Source organism: Doryrhamphus excisus, chromosome 10 (genome assembly GCF_030265055.1).
Source record: "Doryrhamphus excisus isolate RoL2022-K1 chromosome 10, RoL_Dexc_1.0, whole genome shotgun sequence".
Taxonomy (NCBI): domain Eukaryota; kingdom Metazoa; phylum Chordata; class Actinopteri; order Syngnathiformes; family Syngnathidae; genus Doryrhamphus; species Doryrhamphus excisus.
Genome location: NC_080475.1, coordinates 7730888 through 7752599, shown reverse-complemented (window position 1 = coordinate 7752599; position 21712 = coordinate 7730888). Strand labels below are relative to the sequence as shown.

Genomic DNA, 21712 nt, shown 5'->3' with positions numbered 1-21712 from the left:
TTGGAGAAATAAATAGCAAGCAGAACAAAACATGGAATAAGAGAATCATTTATTTGACTACCAGCTGAAGGGGAAAACTGTACACACCCACAATAGTGACAGAAACTGCCTAAGGGCCAATGAGCTTCAAGCGTCCCATCCTGAAGAGAGGACGGTTTAGGCCGTGGCTTTGGACTGAGTGGCTTTGGCCAGAGCCTTCAGGTCCGTGATGCACTTGGCGATGCTCTCCTTCTCCTGGGAACAACCAACCAACAAGTACATGTGACACTTTATGAAGAAATATGACGGACAGGAGAAATTCCTGGTTAGAGTTAGTAGAAAAATGATATTTTCTGTAAAGCCTGGAAGTGTCTGAATGAACAAAACAGATCCCAAAGACATGATTCAGTACGTAGTGGAACATCTGACTCGTGTGTGCCTTTAAGGGCGGGGCCTGGGAAGTGACACGTGTGACGCTACTATTAACCGTGTAGCTAGCATGTCAGGTTAGACAGATGAGTGGAGAAAGCAGTGACTGGCAGGAGTTGTAGCCGACAGCAGCTCGTGTGTGAATGTTCACGTCATACGTGTTCTCAAGTACAATACCCACCGCATGAAGTACACAGACGATGCTGAGGTCTACGCAATGTCTGATTTTTTCTAGTAGGCATTTTTGTGATGCAAATGCACGATGCTTTCGAAGGCGTATTGTTTTGAGAAGCCAAACTCTTTCCTGGACTGTCCCCGGCAACTAGCTGGAACTACTTTCCTCAGCACCCAAATCCCACCAGCACTGGGCTCCGGACACCAAGTGGGGGTGAGTGGTTGCTGGCGGACTGCCCTGCTTATGGGGGTGTCATACACCTTCACGTCAACAACCCCCACCTGTCCCTTTCCAACAGACTAGCTGAGAAGTGGCCTACCTGCTGAGGCGTGATGCTGCCGACAACATTCTTCTCCACCCAGTTGACCATGTGCTCTTGGGCCATGCGGCGCTGCAGATCCTGCAGGGCCACTTGGTAGTCCAGGCGCCTCTTCACCTCATTAGTCACCATGTGCAACCTCTCTCTGTAGTTGGTCTCCAGAATCATGGCCACGTTGTTCTGAGAACAGCAACAAAATTCAATTCATTTTCAATTATAGTTAGAACAACAAAGACGTACTTTGACATGATCAATACCATCAACATGATTAATGAACTGTATTTAAATGAGTCTGTCTTTTCCACTTCTGACTGTGACGATGCAATTCCAGCTTCAGGTCAACAAATCTCTCTGTGACGCAGTCTGTTATGAGGACAGTCTCCAGGTCTCCAGGATTTTTGAGCTAAAACCCAACCCTCACGGCGCACCATGCCTCGACTTCCATCTGTTTATCATCATCTACATTAGCATTCGTTAGTGGTGAGGACGAGGAGCGTCCCACAGGATCGGTCAACCGATACCATCAACAGATATTGGCATAAAAATCGGAACATGCAACGAAAGAGGAGAACTTGCCCTCTTTGCGTCGAAGAGCATTGATCGTCCGTCGACTCGCCACTGCTCTTTCTTTTCATCCTCGATGGCCTGCGTCAGCGAGGCGATGGCGCCACCCTTCACCTCCTGAGCCTTGGCAACTTTGTCCTGCAGACCAACATGGCTTTGGAAAGAGCTGCCATTGTCAACATCTCCAGTAGGATAGTAACCCACCTCGTTCAGTTTGTCAGCAAAAGCCGCCACGCTTGCGCCATACTTTTTGACGCCAAGGACAATGACTGTGCCGACAGAGATGGCAATCAAGGTTTCGTGGTTAATGACGTAGAGTTCCTTGGAGAGCAGGTAGGTGATGAGACCAGCACCCAGCATGTAGGGTCCTAGATGGCAGTTATCCACAGTTCAATGGTCAGCAAGCATATTTTTGGATTCCTATTTTTCTTATTTTCAGGTTCAGTTCAGTTTTGATCAAACTGAATGTTAATTCTTTTGCATATGAACATTATTATATTATTATTATTCTTATAAATTATGGACACACACACACACCGTTCTTGTCTGAGTGTCTGTAAATTTGCTACACAGTGCCAAATGACTGTGGTTATAGCCAACTGACCCGTTACTCCAGTTTTGGGGTACAGGAGCTGGAAAAGCTCCTCTGGGAAGATGCCATGACGGACTTTGCTCCCCGTCTCTGGAAGAGGTGGCACCGGGGCCAGACATTGGGAGGACGTGTGCAGAGAGCCTGAAGCCTGGACCAGCCTGTATGTTATACATAGAACAATAAAGTAACATGACCACATGCTTTTTATTATTTTTATTATTATTATTATTATTATTATTATTGAAACCACATACCCAGCTCCAAGGGGACTGCTGCTTTTCAGGGCATTAGCTGCAAACGAGACCACAAAACAGCTTGAAATATCGGTACATTGTTCCCATCTATGAACCTTATATGACTCGAATATTGGACTGAATTCCTCCCGAGGAAAGTGTCTTGTTGGTTCAAGTACACACCGTCCAAAGTCAACATATATTTGGCACTAGCAGTTTTAGTATGCGACATAAATAGCCTAGCGGAACCTGGGTGCAAAAAACTATTGCTAATTGTTAGCTAGACGTGATTTAATAGCACAGTAGAGTACAAACAGCAGCTTCCAGCTAGCTGTCAAAAGGTGACATAGACGCTAGCTAGCATGCTAAAGACTCGTTTAGCAGTCCAATCAGGACCACGTTGATCAGACACCCGAAGCAAAACACCGCAAAATGGCAAATAATTCCTTACAACGTGTGGTTGGGACCAACTTATTCCACTTAGCCGTTCCGTTATGCTGGCCACTCATTCAACGTGCGGCCTTCACTTTACCCTTCAGCTTCGCAGCCACACAAGCACATTAGCTCATCTTTAGCCGTGTCGTTGTCAAATGGAACAAACCAGATGGAACAAACCAAATGGAATAAACCAAATGGAACAAACCAACTGGAACCCCACCCACGGTCGTACCTGAAAGTATAACGAGCCTGGACAGCATGTTGTATGGATGGAGGGCCAACTTGTTTGTGCCTTCTATCAGCCCTTCCTTGCCCTTCTGCACTGACTGCCTCAAGGATGGCGGACAAACGAGAAGTGGCAACGAAACCTCGCGAGATCGTTTACGACTTTGGCGCTGTTACAAAAACAACCACTAGATGGCAGCGGTCGCTTGAAGCAGCTTGACGTGTGCTTCATTTTCTCGCACTGTCAAAGAAATACGACACAAAGTAGTTTGTCAAGTCAAATAAATGGCTCGTCGTGTTCGGACTTTAAACATTTAAACACAAATCCATTTCAAACTGAAAATATATCGACACCACCTCCAACGAGCATAGGTGGTTTAAAAGAACACAAAAATGGCTGTATTTTTTCACAATTAAGACTTAAACTGCTTTAAAAATGCTCCTACATTTTCATTCAGCCCGAATAAGACGTATTCCTGTCAAATAGACTGCTTTTAAAAACGATGTTTGATGAACCCAGGGACATGCACCATCACTTGTCATAATGCTATTATACTCTAGATGGCAGCAGAGGGACATCATCAGTAGATTCATGCATCACTTCCTTTAACTGACAATATGGAGTATTTATTATATATATGTTTATATATGATATTTCAACATCATTGGTATGTCATATAGGTGAGTGTTTCATACAAATACGTGTGTTAAGAGAGTGTGTTCATATAATTCCATTTCACACCTGTTGAGTGATTTAGTATGTAAATCTGTCTAAAATAAGTCCAGTATAGAAATAACTATTTGACCAAGTTATGTACCAAGTGTGTACTTCCACCGGCCCATAGGAATAAAGCAGTATTAACTATAGTAAGAAAAGAAAAAGAGCTTAAAAGTGTTTTTGTGTGTTCCAGTGAGTCAAAGGTCATGCTAGCACCGTGGAAGCCCACCCATGAGACATCTCGGACGCCAAGACTTGGATGTGGCGTTTGGAAAGAACCTTGTGCAGGATAACCACTCCAACTCCAACAGGCATGATGAATGCATGATGAAAAACAGCTATTGATCAAGTTATTGATGCCCGAGCCAATGACATCGCCAGAGGTTTACTGATCCCGGTGAAGAAGAAAGGCCAACCATAACCTGGTGTGTCCTATGCCAGCGTCCGAGGGCTGCTGTCCCGTTTCTAATCTTTGGGGCCACCCGTGCATGGCAACGTCTTTGGTGTGTGCTCGGTGAGATAGAGGAACATGTGACGTGGCGCTTCACTTCCTGCTGTTATGCTGAGCGGAAAGAGCTGAAGCACACAAGACAGACAAAGAACCAAACGGGTGATTTCCAAAGGGGCCCCAGGCCACGATCACCTTGGAGGAGATGATGGTGTGGTAGGTGACCGACTGGAATTTATTGACATTTTCTTGCATATTTGACTTTTATTGGGTATTGCCATTCCATATGATGCCTTCAGAGACCTGCTTTTTACTAGTGGAGATGACAATGACTATTCAATGTGTTCAATGCTAATTGGTTGATTAATGTCACCACTGGGCCAGGGTTCATTTAAGGCTGAAACAATAAAAGTTATTGTATTATATCGAATATATCGCAGGCCCAGAGGCTCGTGTTTTTTCCATAAAATATTCATAATAACAAAGATGAAGGAATTGTGGGTGAGCAGGAGTTTGCTTGTTGATTGGTTATGATGATGAAGTGTCAAGCAAACATCATGGAAGAGAGAGAGTCCAAACCATAGCTGCTCACTTTAGAACAGGACCTGCAGAGGAGAAGCAGGCTGAGATCAAATATGGATCTGTGCTGCATGTACGAGGCCCGGACCGGGAGCCATTGAGGCCGGAACCAGGACTAGATGTGACCCCCCAAGGGACACCGGAAGTCTTTTACTTCCTATCCATTTTGGCGGTGAATGCGACATTCAATCCCTCCATTCGAGATCTTTCTCACCTAACGCCATTATTATTATTATTATTATCATTATTATTATTATTATATTATTATTATTATTTGTGTGTGCAAGCTATGGACGCGCTTGGTGGCGGTGGACGCCGAGTGTCCCCCTTGGAAGACTTTGATCGCAAACTGGAGATCAGAACAGAGAAACACGAGCGGCTACGAAGACGCACGAACGTGACGTCATGCCGGAGCCCCGTGCGAGACGACGACACGTTCCGGATTAAACATCGACTCAAGGAAAAGAGACAGAGCGAGTTTCTGAGGAGGCGTAGAGGAGGTTCCTCGTCAGGGTGGCTCTCCGGGGCCTCAGGCTCGACCTGGGGTCTACAAAGCAGGCCAAACACAGACGACTGGGTGCTTATTCATCGTTCATTCACTCTTAAAGGGGAAGTGCACTTTTGGGGAATGTCGCCCATCATTCCCAATCCTTATGTCAATCATCAACACATATTTCTTTCCCTTTTCTGTGGATTATATGACCAGAATAGCAGATAATATCAGCTAGCTTCCAATGCTATGATTGGGATACAGCTATGTGTACTATGAATCCCTGTCAAAATAAACGTGTACCAACATTTTATGGTTCTATATCCATGCTGGGATCATACATTAACACGTCCATGATGATAACGTGTCATAGCTGCAGTATCTCGCCCTATTTGGATGATTAAAACACGACCCAAACTTCTTTCCTCGGTGCATTGATGCTAGCTCGCTAACACGACGCCTGGCTAATTGCTAGCCTCAGCATCATTCCCAGACGGAAGAGTGGATAGCTAGCACTCCGTTTGGCTACCAAGACTCAAGGAGATGCTGGTTCGCTGTCCGCGTTGTTCACCTGGAGGCCACGTCTTGTGCTGGAAGACACGGCCATCCCAAAGACAGCCGACATCGGAAGTGTTGTTGACAAACTAGCATAAATATGTATCAATGCACAGAGGAAGGAAGTGTGGGTCATGTTTTAATCATCCAAATAGGGCGAGATACTGCAGCTATGACACGTTATCATCATGGACGTGTTAATGTATGATCCCAGCATGGATATAGAACCATAAAATGTTGGTACACGTTTATTTTGACAGGGATTCATAGTACACATAGCTGTATCCCAATCATAGCATTGGAAGCTAGCTGATATTATCTGCTTTTCTGCTCATATAATCCACAGAAAAGGGAAAGAAATGTGTTGATGATTGACACAAGGATTGGGAATGATGTGCGACATTCCCCAAAAGTGCACTTCCCCTTGAATTGATTTCAAGACTTTGTGGCTTTCATCATCATCTTCTCTTCTCATGGTTGCAGCAGATGATGATGATGATGGAGGAAGACATCACAATGGAGAGCGTCATACATGACACAATCATTGGTGAGTGGCTGACTGATGTCAAAGGTTGTTGCTGGCCTTCACATCAAAGTCCTCCTTGTCTCCTAGATGCCAAAACCATGAGGAGCGAGGCCGGCGTTCAAACACAGTGAGTGCAAACCTTACAGACGGAACTCAGACCTTTACAGATAGAACCCATATACGGACCTTTACAGATAGAACCCATATACGGACCTTTACAGATAGAACCCATATATGGACCTTTACAGATAGAACCCATATATGGACCTTTACAGATAGAACTCAGACCTTTACAGATAGAACCCATATATGGACCTTTACAGATAGAACTCATATATGGACCTTTACAGATAGAACTCAGACCTTTACAGATAGAACTCATATATGGACCTTTACAGATAGAACTCATATATGGACCTTTACAGATAGAACCCATATATGGACCTTTACAGACGGAACTCAGACCTTTACAGATAGAACCCATATCTGGACCTTTACAGATAGAACCCATATCTGGACCTTTACAGATAGAACCCATATATGGACCTTTACAGATAGAACCCATATATGGACCTTTACAGATAGAACCCATATATGGACCTTTACAGATAGAACTCATATATGGACCTTTACAGATAGAACTCAGACCTTTACAGATAGAACCCATATATGGACCTTTACAGATAGAACCCATATATGGACCTTTACAGATAGAACTCAGACCTTTACAGATAGAACCCATATATGGACCTTTACAGATAGAACCCATATATGGACCTTTACAGATAGAACTCAGACCTTTAGAGATAGAACCCATATATGGACCTTTACAGATAGAACCCATATATGGACCTTTACAGATAGAACTCATATATGGACCTTTACAGATAGAACCCATATATGGACCTTTACAGATAGAACCCATATATGGACCTTTACAGACGGAACTCAGACCTTTACAGATAGAACCCATATATGGACCTTTACAGACGGAACTCAGACCTTTACAGATAGAACCCATATATGGACCTTTACAGACGGAACTCAGACCTTTACAGATAGAACCCATATATGGACCTTTACAGATAGAACCCATATATGGACCTTTACAGACGGAACTCAGACCTTTACAGATAGAACCCATATATGGACCTTTACAGACGGAACTCAGACCTTTACAGATAGAACCCATATATGGACCTTTACAGATAGAACCCATATATGGACCTTTACAGATAGAACCCATATATGGACCTTTACAGATAGAACTCAGACCTTTACAGATAGAACTCATATATGGACCTTTACAGATAGAACCCATATATGGACCTTTACAGATAGAACCCATATATGGACCTTTACAGATAGAACCCATATATGGACCTTTACAGATAGAACCCATATATGGACCTTTACAGATAGAACTCATATATGGACCTTTACAGATAGAACTCATATATGGACCTTTACAGATAGAACTCATACTCATGGCCCCCTCAAGTGTCTTAAATATCATGTATGAGTGTCACATAAAGCACATTCGTTCATTCATTTGTTCATTCATTCGTTTGTTCATTCATTCGTTCGTTCAAATGAATGTTCATTCATTCATTCGTTCATTCATTTGTTCATTCGTTCAAATGAATGTTCATTCGTTCGTTCGTTCATTCATTCATTCGTTCGTTCAAATGAATGTTCATTCATTCATTCTTTCATTCATTTAATGGTTGGTTCCTTCCTTTCTTCATGCAGCTCTGGCCTGGTGACCATCAAAGAATGTGTGAGTTTCTCCAGCATTCCAAGTCAGGAATATGAGGGTATCCTTAACTCCATTTTCCTTTCCAGGACGTCCTGCAGTTACAAGAGTACTTGCAGGTATGTGTACTGTTTCTGACAGCGAGCGTTTTGAGGGCTCCCTTCCTGATGCCCCAACCTCAGGATGTGAACGTTTGGCATGGTTGAACACCAGAATCCATCATTCTAGCTACGTTGTTAGCACCCAGAGGGGAAAAGCATCATGGCGCCCCTTTCAAAGACATGAACCTGGTGTCACATGATGTAGCGTACATCAGGACGTCTTCAGTAGGCCTGGTCTTTGTCCTCCACCAGGAGGCCTTGTGGAGGGAGGAGACCATCAAGAAGAAATTGTCAGCCCTGCAGGAGAGCATCGCGCAGCTTCTCAGTTCCTTCAACACAATATGGAAGGTAGGCAGAAACAGGTATGATGGGCATGCCCACAACTACAGTCACCATCCACAGGATGACGGCTGTCACCGCAGGAAGCGCTTGTGCGGTCGCTCTGAGCTTCCTGTTGCCGGTCTCGTCTGTGCAGACGAATGCACAGGAAGGGTAGACACGGGTTTGGACCAACAACGATCATGTGACAAAATACAGCAGATATCCACCACACGACCTTTCACCTCATTGTTCCTAGGCAGAGTTCATCCAGCTGAAAAGTTTTAGATTCCACGTGGGAATCCTGGCCGCACGACCGCACGACCGCACGACCGCACGACCGCACGACCGCACGACCGCACGACCGCACGACCGCACGATCAATAGCCAACACTTTATGTCAACAATCGAGACGTCACATTTTCAGCTTGGGGCAGTGACAGGTGACAGGTGACAGGTCAGGTGACAGGTGACAGGTGACAGGTGACAGGTCAGGTGAGGTGACAGGTCAGGTGACCCAAAGCTCGCCAGCTCCACCCTGGTCCATTCTTGGCGCAGCGGTAAATTGGGTAAATACGGGTGCGTGGCGTACAGGCGTCGCCAAAACCTCACAGGCAGGTTGTCGGTTCGATTCCAGCGGAGTGAACAATGGCAGCAGCCGGTGCTTCATGGGGTCAGGGGTCGGGGGTCGGGCACGCGGCAGGGATGGATAAAGCGGTGTCCAATGGAATCAGGTTGGCACGGATCTTCCCTTTCCTTTCCCAACCACAGAGTCGCCCCAACGAAGACGTGCTGAGAAACAAGATCCAGGTCCTGGAGGACCAGGTCCTGGAGGGCCAGCTCCAAGCCAGCGTGCCGGTAGGAGAGAAGCTGATTGAGCAAGCGTTGGAGGTCTTGAATGGGGGGGGGGGCTGACTAAGCGTGCATGGCCTTGCAGGTGTTTCCAAAGGATGCAACCAGGAAGCTGCTGCTCCAAATGAAGAAGCAGAAAGTCGTGTATGAGGAGAAGAGCCAGGAGAAGAACCAGGCCCTCAGCAAGACGGGGGTGAGTCCTAACTACATCTCCATCCTGTAGGTGAATACATGATATATGGTATGATCTATGATTAATGATGATGGCATCATTGGAATGGTTTGGCTCCTCAACATGAAAATATGAAAGAATGAGAAGAACATGAATGATTCCATTGGAGATTGACATATTTGGAGGAAAAATCCTCATTCCGGAATGTGGATGACTTTTTCCATCTGAATTTTGAATGCAATATTTGCCTTTTTTTAAAGATGAGCCTTTCATGCAGGATCAAACCGTGTGTCCGCAGGAAGCTCTGGTCACCGCCAAGGTGGACATCCTGAGGCTGCACAACCTTTACGAGGAGCTCAAACATACGTCTGAAAAGCTCAGGCAGCAGCAGGACTTCAGCACCGATCAACTACGTCAGCAGCAAGTCCAAATCGAGGTGTCCACATATCCACCGTACGAGCTGGAGCTTAAGCATTGCTCTTGGGATGCTAACTGTATAGGGATGCTAACTGTATAGGGATGCTAACTGTTTTGGGATGCTAACTGTATAGGGATGCTAACTGTATAGGGATGCTAACTGTATAGGGATGCTAACCGTCTGGGATGCTAACTGTCTGGGGATGCTAACCGTCTTGGGATGCTAACCGTCTGGGATGTTAACCGTCTTGGAATGCTAACCGTCTTGGAATGCTAACCGTCTTGGGATGCTAACCGTCTGGGATGCTAACTGTATAGGGATGCTAACCGTCTTGGGATGCTAACCGTCTGGGATGCTAACTGTATAGGGATGCTAACCGTCTTGGGATGCTAACCGTCTGGGATGCTAACTGTATAGGGATGCTAACCATCTTGGGATGCTAACTGTCTGGGATGCTAACTGTATAGGGATGCTAACCGTCTGGGATGCTAACTGTATAGGGATGCTAACCGTCTTGGGATGCTAACTGTATAGGGATGCTAACTGTATAGGGATGCTAACCGTCTGGGATGCTAACCGTCTGGGATGCTAACCGTCTTGGGATGCTAACCGTCTGGAATGCTAACCGTCTGGAATGCTAACTGTATAGGGATGCTAACCGTCTTGGGATGCTAACTGTCTGGGGATGCTAACCGTCTTGGGATGCTAACCGTTTTGGGATGCTAACCGTCTTGGGATGCTAACCGTCTTGGGATGCTAACTGCCTGGGATGCTAACTGTATAGGGATGCTAACCGTATAGGGATGCTAACCGTCTGGGATGCTAACGGTCTGGGATGCTAACCATCTGAGATGCAGCTGTCCAGATGCAGGGAGGCGGCGCTGACGGAGGAGCTGGTGTCACTGAGACAGGAGAAGAAAGAGCTTGAGTTCAACATCGGCCTGCTGGAAGAATACAACGGCTTTCTAAGAGACAAGCAGCATCGCTGCGGCCGTAAGATGGAAGCATTTGATTGGCTCTGAAGGAAACACGGACAGTTGACTTCAAACGCTTCCACTTTCTAAGATGGCGACGCTGTGGGAAAGGATGCGGGAGCTCAGGAGACACCAGAGGAAGAAGTCAAGCCAAAGAGAGACGTGATGGTTGACACGACACCAAAGGAAGGGGGAGGAGCCCAGAGGGATTCGGACCTGCAGGGCCAGATTGATTCCGCTCAGAAGGAAGTCGGATTAAAGGGGAAAGAGGTGAGTGACACACATGGCAGACCTGGAGACCTGGGATGGAGGCGTGGGTGCGCCGCGCCTGGTCTCTGAATGTGAATGATGAATGGTCTATATGTCCCCTGTGATTGACAGGTTGCCCCCCCCCCCCCCCCCCCACGAGCCTAATTAGGACAATCAGAACAGCAAAAGGATGAAATGGATTGTGGTTATTAATTGTGTGACTTTGTCCAGTGGGAGGTGCAGCCAAGGAGGCAGGAGCTTCAGTCTCAGCGCAGGGAAGACCTCTGGCCCGTCAGCCACCACCGTAAAAGACTGGTGAGGGGGGGGGGGGGGGGGGGGGGTTGGCACGGCCAATTCCATGTTTGTTTTTGCCATGGCATCCCAAAATGTTATTCCTCACCTCCTCCATGCTGCATTCCCAACTCTTCCTGCAGATATCACATGCGTCCTGGTGGAGCCTGTCTGTCCTCCTCCTCCTCCTCCTCCTCCTCCTCCTCCTGGCTGTGGGAGGAGCCGCCCTGCTGTGGCATCTTCCTGCCAGGGAGCAGATGGAGGACCTTTACTCTGACATCGGGAGACAAATTGAAGATTATTTTATGCAAATGAGCTCCCCCAAACACCCAGGCTGCTTTAGGCCATTTTGAGCATGTTACATGTTCATTTGGAAGAAAGTAGTTTTGTCTGCAAATGTACGGCTGGTTGAATGTGGATGTGTGTGCTATGCAGTATAATAATAATAATAATAATAAGATAATAGTAGTACGTGTAAACAATGAAATATCTTCTTTGAAACAATGCAAAGTCATCTGATCATGTGACTGATGTCCGAGTCATTCCTCTTTACGGGAAGGGAGCATCCTAGCAACAGTCCATCATATCCCAAATATTAGAAATTATATAGTAGTAGTAGTAGTAGTAGTAGTAGTAGGGAGCATCCTAGCAACAGTCCATCATATCCCAAATATTAGAAATGATATAGTAGTAGTAGTAGTAGTAGTAGTAGTAGTAGAAGGGAGCATCCTAGCAACAGTCCATCATATCCCAAATATTAGAAATGATATAGTAGTAGTAGTAGTAGTAGTAGTAGTAGTACTAGAAGGGAGCATCCTAGCAACAGTCCATCATATCCCAAATATTAGAAATGATATCATAGTAGTAGTAGTAGTAGTAGTAGTAGTAGTAGTAGTAGAAGGGAGCATCCTAGCAACAGTCCATCATATCCCAAATATTAGAAATGATATCATAGTAGTAGTAGTAGTAGTAGTAGTAGTAGTAGTAGTAGTAGTAGTAGAAGGGAGCATCCTAGCAACAGTCCATCATCTCCCAAATATTAGAAATTAGGTGGTAGTAGTAGTAGTAGTAGTAGTAGTAGTAGTAGTAGTAGTAGTAGTAGTAGTAGTAGTAGTAGTAGTAGTAGTAGTAGCAGCAGGGGTCTTGTATTGCTTTAAAAAGACAAACCACAGGACGCTGCCAGACGCTGTCAGTGTGGTCATGTGACCATTGTTGCGTTGTTGTTGGTGTGGTGGGTCTCGTAGTTCCAGATGAAGCTCCATTATCATCTGGCACTGACACAGCACAACCATTACAGCCCCCCTGGCACAGCCCCCCTGGCACAGCCCCCCTGGCACAGCCCCCCTGGCCCGCATGGATGGGGGGGGGGGCTCATCCACCTGGACTGCTTCCATCCTGAAAGCGGAGGACTGGAGGACTCTTCTTCGGCTTCCAGGATGAGGATGAGGATGGCAGGTCTGGTGTTTGTGACGGGGGTGTGCGTAGCAGCAAATGTGGTGCTGTCACTCAAGATCTGCGCTTTTAACGTGCAAAGTTTTGGCCAATCCAAGGCAAACAACAAGAAGGTCATGGGGATTCTTATCAAGGTATATTATTATTATTATTATTATTATTATTATTATTATTATTATTATTATTACCACCACGTCATCTTCAAAATACAAAGTTGATTTTTGTTTTGTTTTTTGGGGGGGGTTCTTTCCGAAGATTCTTTCCCGATGTGACTTGTGTCTCATTCAGGAGGTCCGAGACTCGAAAGGACGAGCAATGCAAGCCTTGGTAAAAGATCTGAACAGGTTGGTGGAGTGAAAAGGTTTTGGTTCTTGGAGAATATTCCGTACTTGGGTCCGGACGCCAAACTCTGGCATTCTGTCTTGGGACCAAAGGATGAGCAGCCAAAGCATGAAGGACTTCCTTGGCTGACGTAGCTCAAACATTCCAAAGCAAGGTCCCCTGCTGGACAAAACGTGGATCTTATTCTGATGTTCTCCTGGATCTACCAGCTTGGATTTCACAAACAGCTTCTAGAAGATCCTTTTAAAGAACATCGTTCCTTCCTGGGCCTTCTTTCATTGGAACAGCAGTTGCATTCTACCTCAACTTCCTTGAACGCAACCAAACTTAGTGAGTCCACCATTTGTCTGCAGGTTTGATTCCCGGAACTCCTATTCCTACGTGGAAAGTGAGCGACTGGGAAGGAAAAGCTATAAGGAACAGTATGTCTACGTGTATAGGTAACATCGGGATCAGCGGGTGGCGTTGGTGTGGAAATGTCAGGTGAAGGTCACCCCCGTGTTAATATATATTTGTCTCCTGGCCTCCATAGAAGCAACGTGTTGAAGGTTCAGGACCAGTATCAGTACTCTGGACTTGAACCGGGAGGGACAAACGACACCCAAGTCTTCTCCAGACAGCCTTTCATCGTTCGACTTCACTCCGCCACCACATGTAAACAAACTAACAGTACGGTGATGCCATCTGTCATGTGACCTATAAAGGTGGCGGCCACAACTCACGAGAGCGCCTGAACGCCTCACAGCGCCAGACCGTAGCAGGAAGGAGACACAGCGGCAAGTTATTCCTTGCGCTGTGTGCATCATAGCAAATCATAGCAAATATCAGCAGTACCTTTGAATGACGACTTTGTTTGACCTTGAAGATGTCCTCTATGTTGGCGTTCCAATTCAGGCCCGCACGGCCCAGCGGGGACAGCCTGGTGGGTGGTTGTACTTTTAGCTTTCACCGGTCCAGGGTGGACCCCGCCTCTGAATGAAGTCAACTGGGATAGGCTCCAGCATAGCGGTGCCGCTACAGAGGACAGGCCGTGTAGAAAAAGGGGAATCAAACATAAGAACTGATAGCAGGTTTTTGGTTGTTTTCAGTAATGAAGGATCTGGTTCTAATTGGCCAACACACCAGTCCTAAAACGGCCTTGAAGGAGATGGACCAGTTGTATGACGTGTTCAGGGACATCTACGGCAGGTGGAAGACCGAGGTGCTCGTTAGGATCATCAATCCTTCCCGCCGCATACGTGATGAAGAAATGGAAGCCTTTTCCTTTCACTCCCGTTTCCCCACAGAATGTGATGATCTTGGGGGACTTGAACGCCGCCTGCAGCTACGTCACCATCAAGGGCTGGCGAGCTGTTCGCCTGAGGAGCGATCCCAGATTTCTCTGGCTGATTGGAGACGAGCAGGACACCACCGTCCGGGAGAAGACGCGCTGTGCTTATGACAGGTCGGAACTGGCACCGTTCACGTTGAGGGTCGAGATGCCGCAGCGTGTTCACAAGCTGTTCAATGCTGGGGTCAAGCCTAGGGTCAACACTAGGATCAAGCTTAAGAGTCAAGCCTAGAGTCAACACTAGGATCAAGCCTAGAGTCAAGCCTAGAGTCAACACTAGGGTCAAGCCTAGAGTCAAGCCTAGGATCAAGCCTAGGGTCAACACTAGGATCAAGCCTAGGGTCAACACTAGGATCAAGCCTAGAGTCAAGCCTAGGATCAAGCCTAGGGTCAACACTAGGATCAAGCCTAGGGTCAACACTAGGATCAAGCCTAGAGTCAAGCCTAGAGTCAAGCCTAGGGTCAACACTAGGATCAAGCCTAGAGTCAAGCCTAGGATCAAGCCTAGGGTCAACACTAGGATCAAGCCTAGGGTCAACACTAGGATCAAGCCTAGAGTCAAGCCTAGAGTCAAGCCTAGGGTCAACACTAGGATCAAGCCTAGAGTCAAGCCTAGGATCAAGCCTAGGGTCAACACTAGGATCAAGCCTAGGGTCAACACTAGGATCAAGCCTAGAGTCAACACTAGGATCAAGTCTAGAGTCAAGCCTAGGGTCAACACTAGGATCAAGCCTAGAGTCAAGCCTAGGGTCAACACTAGAGCCTAATCCTAGTCCATGCAGGTTGTCTTCTGCTGACCTGGTCTCTCCAAACTAGGATCATCGTCCACGGCGGTGAGATGATTTCCTCTGTGGTGCCTGGGTCAGCTGGAGCGTTCAACTTTAAGGAGACGTTCCATCTGTCGGAAGAGGAGGTAAAGGCATGGACAGGAGATGGTGTATCTTCTGGATTCATAGCTTCCATTTCTTTTCATGGCTGAACTTTAGGCCCTGGCAGTGAGCGATCATTTCCCCGTTGAAGTGGACCTGAAGCCAAATCATCGCTACCTTCTCCGCAATGAGCTGTAGACTTAGGTTTGGTAGTTAGCTGTTTCATGATGGAAATGATGAAGGTCTGGCACATGGGAACCGCTTTTGCTCCTCCTCCATCAATAAAACATCGTCTGCACACATGAGAGTGTTTGGAATCAATTGTGTAGTCTGCCTACTTGGGACATTTTCAAGTCCCCTAAACGTGCAGCATGATGCCGACACAGCCGAGCAGGCTCATCCTGGTCCATCCTGGTTCATCCTGGACCTCTGCGCTAGAAGAAGAAACACTGGCGGTTCCTCTGGCGTCTGGATGCATTTTATTGATCCACTGGTCAAATAAGCATCAAACTTCACATATTATAAAATAAAGAGGGACCATTGTTGGTCACAAAAAGCCAAGAGGTAAGCATGTGTGTTTATATATTAAAGAAAGTTCTTCTAAGCTCCAAACAAGCATCATGGATATGTGAAGATTGAACACCGGGTCCCCAAGAGGCCAGTGTGGTCATTAAAGTCAGAAACTAGCACTTGAACGCAACATTTCCCTTGGGAAGAATAACTACTCCGGCCGACATCCCTTCGGAGTAAGACGGTACGCTAAATAAAAGATAAATTAATCGAGTTAACTTAACACGCGGTCTGAGAAGACCAGCATTTTCCACAGGTCAGCAAAGGTTCTCCTTCTATTCCCCAACAAGCCTCCAGTGAAACAAGGCATGCGTAGCTCTTTGGAAGAGTGGCTTCGGCTCCAACGAACAAGAGTCTCTCCGGCACCGCTAAACAAGACTAATGGGTTCATGTCCGGCGACGGTGTGGTGCTGGGCGGGAAAAGGCCCGAGCCAACAAACCTTCCCTTACTGGGAGTCTCCCAGTAGATGCACAATGAGTTCATACGTGGAGAGGACGATGGCCGTGTTGGGGATCTGCTTGATCAGCTGTGGAACCAGTCCTCTATAAAAAGCGGCGTAGCCTTCCTCCAAAGCTATCAACCTCCCCGTCTGGAAGAAATGCTTGTACTTGCTACCTTCCTCACGCAGCCTCGTCCGAATCACCTCTGTGGGGACAGAACAGGTTTGTCTGTTACTCCATGAACACGGCAGGAGATGGAGTGGTCCGAGTGTTTACCATGAGGGTACGCTATACAGGACGCGCAGCCCTTGGAGAAGGCGGCCGCCATCATCAGGCTTACGAAGTCAGACGCGGCCTTCTCGCTGTTTGGGGAAGCCAGCTGGTACTCGGCCAGGCGCTTCTTCAGCGACTCGTAGATGAGGAAGCAGATCATGGTCTCGGAGATGCCGGCGTAGGACGCGGTCAGACCGCGGTAGAAGCCCCGGACGCCCTCTGTTTTGTAAACATGTCGTGCACACTGCAAGGCATTCATCTTCTTTTCTCCTTTGGCTCTGGAAGACAAGGCGCTTTAGTCACTGGCGCTAGGCGCTAGGCGCTAGGCACTAGGTACGAGGTACGAGGTACGAGATACTAGTAGTAGGGTACATGCACTGGAACCAATATTTGGGACACTTCGGGTGAGGGATGGCGGTACAACCACCCACGGATACATCTCCTCCGTAAAGACGCCCGGCCTTGAGCGAGAGGGCATCCCGGCTCGTAGCACTTAGTGCCAAGGAGAACACCCTCGTTACAAAATGGAGACGAGTAGCCAAACAAAGGCACGTGGATAGGACAGAGTTGTGTATCCGGTGATATGCCATTAATAATAACAATAATAATAATAATAATAATACAGTCATACAGGAAGTCACTGTTGCACCTTCACCTGACAGCAATTCAAGTAATCCAAGCAAGGTGCCAGGCGACCATCTTGCTACCTTTTGTTTAGAAAATGATGAGAAAAAGCTGTCAAGCGGTCATCTTGAGATGACATTAGCCGTGCTGGTCCAGAGGCCAAAGAGGCGGAGATGATTGACAAGAATGACGGCCAAGTGGTTGGCTTTTGTTTGAAAGAAAATGTTCCTGTAATTGGCGCCCCTCCCACCACCGTCCTTGTGTAAATATAGCCGCTTGTGCACACAGGCCCGTGCGTCAATGTTGTGTATTTCTGGACAGGGATCACACGCTCCATGTCACGTAGTGCCTGGCCCAAGGACAGCCAGGGCACATGACGTCTGGCTCATGAACGTGCCCATGGGCACTTTGGGGATACTCACTTTCTCTCCAGCTGCATCCTGGTCTTCACCATCCAGACGGGGTTCATCAGGGAGTTGGTCACAAAAGCTGAACAACAAAGAAAGGTTTATCCTCCAAAGCAAATATGTTGGGGGCAGCAGAGTGTGATTATGATTACATGGCATAAATAGCATGTCATCGGCAGGCTGCTGGATGATTGGCGTGTCTATTGCTAAGGCTGTGTGCGCCAACGTGTGCTACGTGCTCACCTGCAACACCCGCAGAGGACATGTGCACGGAGCCGCTATTGGGAACCAACACGCCATTGAAGAGCTCTTTGGATTTGGAATATGCAGCAAAGTAAATAGCTCTGCAAACAAGAGCAACCTGGTGAGAACGCGACAAGTTGAATCTGCCGATGTTGTTGATGGCCGCTGTGCCAGTCATTGTCAGCAATCATCCAGAGCGTGCATGCCGAGCATCCTTGCTTCACCGGGACCACTGGCCAGAAGGCTGGTCTGAATGGGAGCACGTCCAAGTTGGCTAGTGGATCAGTGAGGCGATAGCATGGCTGACTGGCCAAAGTATCACCATGATGCAGCTGTTCATTAACCAAGGAAGGAACGTAGCCCCATGAGGTCTTCAGGGTACAGGGTCAAAGTCCAATCGATGTTTTGTTACAAGGTATTCATGGTTATACTACCGTGGAGGATTGCTTCACTTTAACGAGAGCAAAACCAAAATACAGACAGACAGTATGTGACAAATGGAATAAAAAACAACTAGCCTGGGTTAAAAATCCCAGTTAGCATTTTGACCAGGTTAGCATTTGATCAGTTCAGCTGCTACGCTTCATCTGGGACCATACCATACCATCTAAATTGTTCTCCTGCATCCCTAAATGAAAAGGTACACTCCAATGGCCGAGTGAGGAGTGTTCTTGCACAATGGGGGAAACAAACAACTTGTGTTTTCCAGTCCAAGGACATTTCCTCGTGCGTAATCACTGACTTGCACCAACTGGCAGGTGACGTGACATTGCCACATAGATGGACTTGGTGCAACAAAAACACAATATGTAAACAAGGCAGAGAGGAACCTTTCTTCACCTTGAGGGAGCCACGCCAACAAGATTTGGCCCCAGACCGCGGAAAAGGGATCTTGGTCCCTCTTTCTCCAAGATTGATCTGAAAGAAATACATGGGAGCCATTGATGAATTCATTTGCTACCTGTAGCCATCATTAGCACGTATGAAGTGTACTGCATCGGCCACCAGCAGTAGGTCTGATGTTAATGCATTGATACGTGTTCTCGTGTTTACAGTGGAGCCTTGGTTAGCATATTTGTCAGCTTGCAGTAAGAAATACCTTGGTTAGTGTCCGACATGAATGCACCTTGCGCATCCTCTCGCTGTACACTCGGGTTGACTCGGCCACGATAGCTGGAGGTGCCGTAGGAAGGAGTGGGCTGCATCGTACGATGGCCACACATGTACCGACACCCCCGCTAACCCAGGTTCACTGTATGTCTATTTGCAGGGTGGCTTTTATGGTAAATAACGGAAGTAGCACTCAGTTATACGACACATCTACACAAACAGTCTAGTTGGGGTGCTTATGAATATTCCTACTGAGGCGTGTACAGGACATTATCACATACACAGACATGCATGTTTGGAATGGAATCCTGATTTATTTATAGAATGGATATTAAAGCACACGGCTGAAAAGATTCCAAGTGTTACATAAGACTTGAGACAGACCCTCCGCCCCATGCAGGCAACTGGCTGGTCAGCCACCAGCCCCCCAGGCCCCAGCCCCTCACCGTCAGTCTTTTTGGTGAGCTGGTGACCTTCCTTATTCAGACGACTAGGAGGGAGTTGAGTGCAGCCAGAGTGTTGGTTTCTGTCATGGCCGACAAGGAAGAGTACTGTATGTTTTATTTGGGGTATCATGGTCCGAGCATCGCTCCCTCACTAAAACTTAATGGCTTCCAATCGCGATGGGTGTGGCTAGTACTATTGCAGCCTGCAGCCACCCCTGCATTCCCGCCGCCATTTTCCACCACTTTTTGTATCATTGCATGTACTTTCTGTACAACGGATGTGTGTTCATGTCTCACATACGGTTTGTGGATGATGGGCCACATTCCAAAAAGTGGGGTTTCTTTAAATGCCTTATTTTATGTGATCATATGTACAATAACTGCACACGCCTCCAGACACGAGAAATCAAGCATGTTTGCCTGACCAATACTTACCGTAAGATTTGCACCAGCCCAGGCGTAACAGTCCCTGGTCGGATAACGCCGGTTCCACTGAGGGTGCCGAGCTGGACCTGGAAAACGGGACGCAGGGTGAGACCAGACGACTGCAGGCGTGTCTTTAACACCTCTAGAGGGCAGGTCACGATAGCTCCCACTGTACCACTACATCTGCAAAATAATCACAGAATAAATGAAGACTATTTAGTCTGCATGCACAATCACAATTTCAATCTCGCAGAACGCTCGGTAAAAACACCCTTGAGGTGGATCTCAAATGAAATTATCTTGGAAACTAGTACTAGTAGTAGTCCAATTCAATAACTGATATTCTTTATCTTGTGAAGATATTAAAGAAGTTCAATTCACTACATGTATGATCATGAAAGGCAAGATTTGATCAAAGCAGGTCGTTTCTTTGTTTTGTTTTTTTTAAACAAACATTTAGCTATACCCATATATTGTACATATACTGACATTGATTTGGATTTTTTAACAACAGCTATACCCCAATATTGCACATATATTGACATTGGTGTCATTTATTTGTATACAGACACGACCGAAGGTGTCCTGGTGAGTTCTCAAGGGTAAAATGGCGTCACTTTAACTAAGCATCTGTTGTTACAACATGGTGTCGTTTGTCACCTCGCCGTGACACTGTAAATGCTTTTTGGGGTCTGCAAGCAAGGTTTGGTTGAGGACGTTACGGTGGTTGACATCACTAGCATGGCAAACCGCCGTCCGTATTACATAACAGCACGACAGAACTTGACAAGGAACAACTAGCGTAAGCTAGCTCAACTACAATGTTACAACGTCGGTGTACCATTGTATATTGGTTTATATTTAACTGTCGGTTAAAGCAACATCACATTAAAGTCATAACATTGGTCTACGGATCGATCTAGCATAATGCTAACGTTAGTAAGCTAACATGCAAACATCTGCGAGCATGTAACGTGCTTTCGTATCACGTTGTAATAGGATATAACATGATATGATGCCGGGTGAACCAACCGTACGTGATCATTTCACTTTCATTACGAGCACGAGAAGCGGCAAACCCCGTTGGCGATATTTCTGAGGTAAAATACACCGGTAGAGTATGAAAGTACAAGTCAGAACGTTACGATGACATGCTAACACCAGCTAACTAGCTAGCTCCTTTTGTGCGATGTGACGGTCGCCGCGGTTCCAATTCCGACTAATGTCCGGGAAACGGTGCGATTAAATGACTCTAGAGCAATTTTAATGCCCCGTTATGCGAACGTTATGTTAGTTCGGGCGTTAAAGAAGACCGCGAAGCCATCGTTGAACACAGATTGTCCATTTTCCACCCACGCTACGACGACTTACCCCCCGGCAAAGAGATGCAGCAGCGTGTCTTTCTGTGCCATCTTCCCTTTGTCGTTTTTATTCGCCTCAAACCGCGACCATATTAACCTGATATGTGTGCCGAAACTACCACATCTAGACCGACATCGCTTTTCGTGTCTCTTGACCGCCTCTGAGTCAGCTGGGCGGAGCTGTCACCGCAGTTGAGGCCGAACCGCTGACGGCCGAGGGGGCGGAACCCTCGATGACGTCAGCGGGCCGCACGAGGGGACGTGTCTATGACGTCCGCCGAGGCGCACGTGCTCGGCGCCCTGTGTGTCCGGACTGTGGAGGTTCGTGCTTTGTTGTTGATGCGTACGAAGGTGCGGGAACGGAACGACTTCGATGGCAGCCAAGTGGAGCGAGGAGTCACGTGGAAGACAAACACA

General features: G+C 46.9%; 5 protein-coding genes and 1 long non-coding RNA gene across 9 annotated transcripts; 2 read left to right on the top strand and 4 right to left on the bottom strand.

The window, feature by feature from the left end:
• Positions 1–32: 32 nt before the first annotated feature.
• LOC131136445 (ATP synthase F(0) complex subunit B1, mitochondrial-like) lies at positions 33–3092 on the bottom strand. The gene is made up of 7 exons (XM_058083260.1): positions 2962–3092; positions 2313–2349; positions 2071–2216; positions 1671–1834; positions 1479–1604; positions 903–1082; positions 33–234 (listed from the first exon to the last, which is right to left on the bottom strand). The coding sequence occupies exons 1-7, from the start codon at positions 2987–2989 to the stop codon at positions 157–159; spliced, it is 759 nt and encodes a 252-aa protein (XP_057939243.1). The 5' UTR covers positions 2990–3092; the 3' UTR covers positions 33–156.
• Positions 3093–4059: 967 nt separating this feature from the next.
• On the top strand, positions 4060–11923 carry LOC131136438 (TRAF3-interacting JNK-activating modulator-like). Of its 4 annotated transcripts, none has more exons than XM_058083251.1 (14): positions 4063–4336; positions 4987–5276; positions 6231–6291; positions 6358–6397; positions 8023–8050; positions 8116–8145; positions 8380–8475; positions 9217–9303; positions 9383–9490; positions 9768–9905; positions 10745–10880; positions 10953–11131; positions 11342–11425; positions 11545–11923. In XM_058083251.1, exons 2-14 carry the CDS (start codon positions 4989–4991, stop codon positions 11752–11754), a joined length of 1485 nt encoding a protein of 494 aa, XP_057939234.1. In that variant the 5' UTR covers positions 4063–4336; positions 4987–4988; the 3' UTR covers positions 11755–11923. The 4 variants fall into 4 exon arrangements, with proteins under 4 accessions (XP_057939231.1, XP_057939230.1, XP_057939234.1 ...); XM_058083249.1 differs by having other exon boundaries at positions 4065–4336; positions 6228–6291; XM_058083248.1 differs by having other exon boundaries at positions 4060–4336; positions 6231–6397.
• LOC131136439 (loricrin-like) lies at positions 5982–11248 on the bottom strand. The gene is made up of 2 exons (XM_058083252.1): positions 7123–11248; positions 5982–7068 (listed from the first exon to the last, which is right to left on the bottom strand). The coding sequence occupies exons 1-2, from the start codon at positions 7784–7786 to the stop codon at positions 6389–6391; spliced, it is 1344 nt and encodes a 447-aa protein (XP_057939235.1). The 5' UTR covers positions 7787–11248; the 3' UTR covers positions 5982–6388.
• LOC131136446 (uncharacterized) lies at positions 11257–14919 on the bottom strand. The gene is made up of 3 exons (XR_009131744.1): positions 14318–14919; positions 11511–14209; positions 11257–11422 (listed from the first exon to the last, which is right to left on the bottom strand). It is a non-coding gene; the product is annotated as an uncharacterized LOC131136446 (long non-coding RNA).
• LOC131136440 (deoxyribonuclease gamma-like) lies at positions 12077–15791 on the top strand. The gene is made up of 8 exons (XM_058083253.1): positions 12077–12987; positions 13109–13197; positions 13549–13635; positions 13728–13849; positions 14284–14396; positions 14482–14639; positions 15342–15438; positions 15512–15791. The coding sequence occupies exons 1-8, from the start codon at positions 12652–12654 to the stop codon at positions 15590–15592; spliced, it is 1083 nt and encodes a 360-aa protein (XP_057939236.1). The 5' UTR covers positions 12077–12651; the 3' UTR covers positions 15593–15791.
• Positions 15792–15850: 59 nt separating this feature from the next.
• Positions 15851–21516, bottom strand: LOC131136442 (solute carrier family 25 member 33). The gene is made up of 7 exons (XM_058083255.1): positions 21306–21516; positions 19944–20117; positions 18793–18870; positions 17953–18053; positions 17725–17791; positions 16682–16956; positions 15851–16610 (listed from the first exon to the last, which is right to left on the bottom strand). The coding sequence occupies exons 1-7, from the start codon at positions 21344–21346 to the stop codon at positions 16411–16413; spliced, it is 936 nt and encodes a 311-aa protein (XP_057939238.1). The 5' UTR covers positions 21347–21516; the 3' UTR covers positions 15851–16410.
• Positions 21517–21712: the final 196 nt, after the last annotated feature.

Excerpts from the sequence above, each read along its gene's own strand:
- LOC131136445 (XM_058083260.1), bottom strand. The coding sequence starts at position 2,989 with ATGCTGTCCAGGCTCGTTATACTTTCAG. Across the intron at positions 1,835-2,070 it reads CCCCAAAACTGGAGTAACGG|GACCCTACATGCTGGGTGCT; the intron begins GTCAGTTGGCTA and ends ACTGCCATCTAG. Across the intron at positions 1,083-1,478 it reads TGCTCTTCGACGCAAAGAGG|AACAACGTGGCCATGATTCT; the intron begins GCAAGTTCTCCT and ends TGCTGTTCTCAG.
- LOC131136438 (XM_058083247.1), top strand. The coding sequence starts at position 4,989 with ATGGACGCGCTTGGTGGCGGTGGACGCCGAGTGTCCCCCTTGGAAGAC. Across the intron at positions 6,398-8,022 it reads GAGGCCGGCGTTCAAACACA|CTCTGGCCTGGTGACCATCA; the intron begins GTGAGTGCAAAC and ends TTCTTCATGCAG. Across the intron at positions 8,051-8,115 it reads TGGTGACCATCAAAGAATGT|GACGTCCTGCAGTTACAAGA; the intron begins GTGAGTTTCTCC and ends TTTCCTTTCCAG.
- LOC131136439 (XM_058083252.1), bottom strand. The coding sequence starts at position 7,786 with ATGATATTTAAGACACTTGAGGGGGCCATGAGTATGAGTTCTATCTGT. Across the intron at positions 7,069-7,122 it reads TATGAGTTCTATCTGTAAAG|GTCTGAGTTCTATCTGTAAA; the intron begins GTCCATATATGG and ends CTATCTCTAAAG.
- LOC131136440 (XM_058083253.1), top strand. The coding sequence starts at position 12,652 with ATGAAGCTCCATTATCATCTGGCACTGACACAGCACAACCATTACAGC. Across the intron at positions 12,988-13,108 it reads TCATGGGGATTCTTATCAAG|ATTCTTTCCCGATGTGACTT; the intron begins GTATATTATTAT and ends TTCTTTCCGAAG. Across the intron at positions 14,397-14,481 it reads ACGGCAGGTGGAAGACCGAG|AATGTGATGATCTTGGGGGA; the intron begins GTGCTCGTTAGG and ends GTTTCCCCACAG.
- LOC131136442 (XM_058083255.1), bottom strand. The coding sequence starts at position 21,346 with ATGGCACAGAAAGACACGCTGCTGCATCTCTTTGCCGGGGG. Across the intron at positions 16,957-17,724 it reads AGGATGCAGCTGGAGAGAAA|AGCCAAAGGAGAAAAGAAGA; the intron begins GTGAGTATCCCC and ends CTTGTCTTCCAG. Across the intron at positions 16,611-16,681 it reads CTGTATAGCGTACCCTCATG|AGGTGATTCGGACGAGGCTG; the intron begins GTAAACACTCGG and ends CTGTCCCCACAG.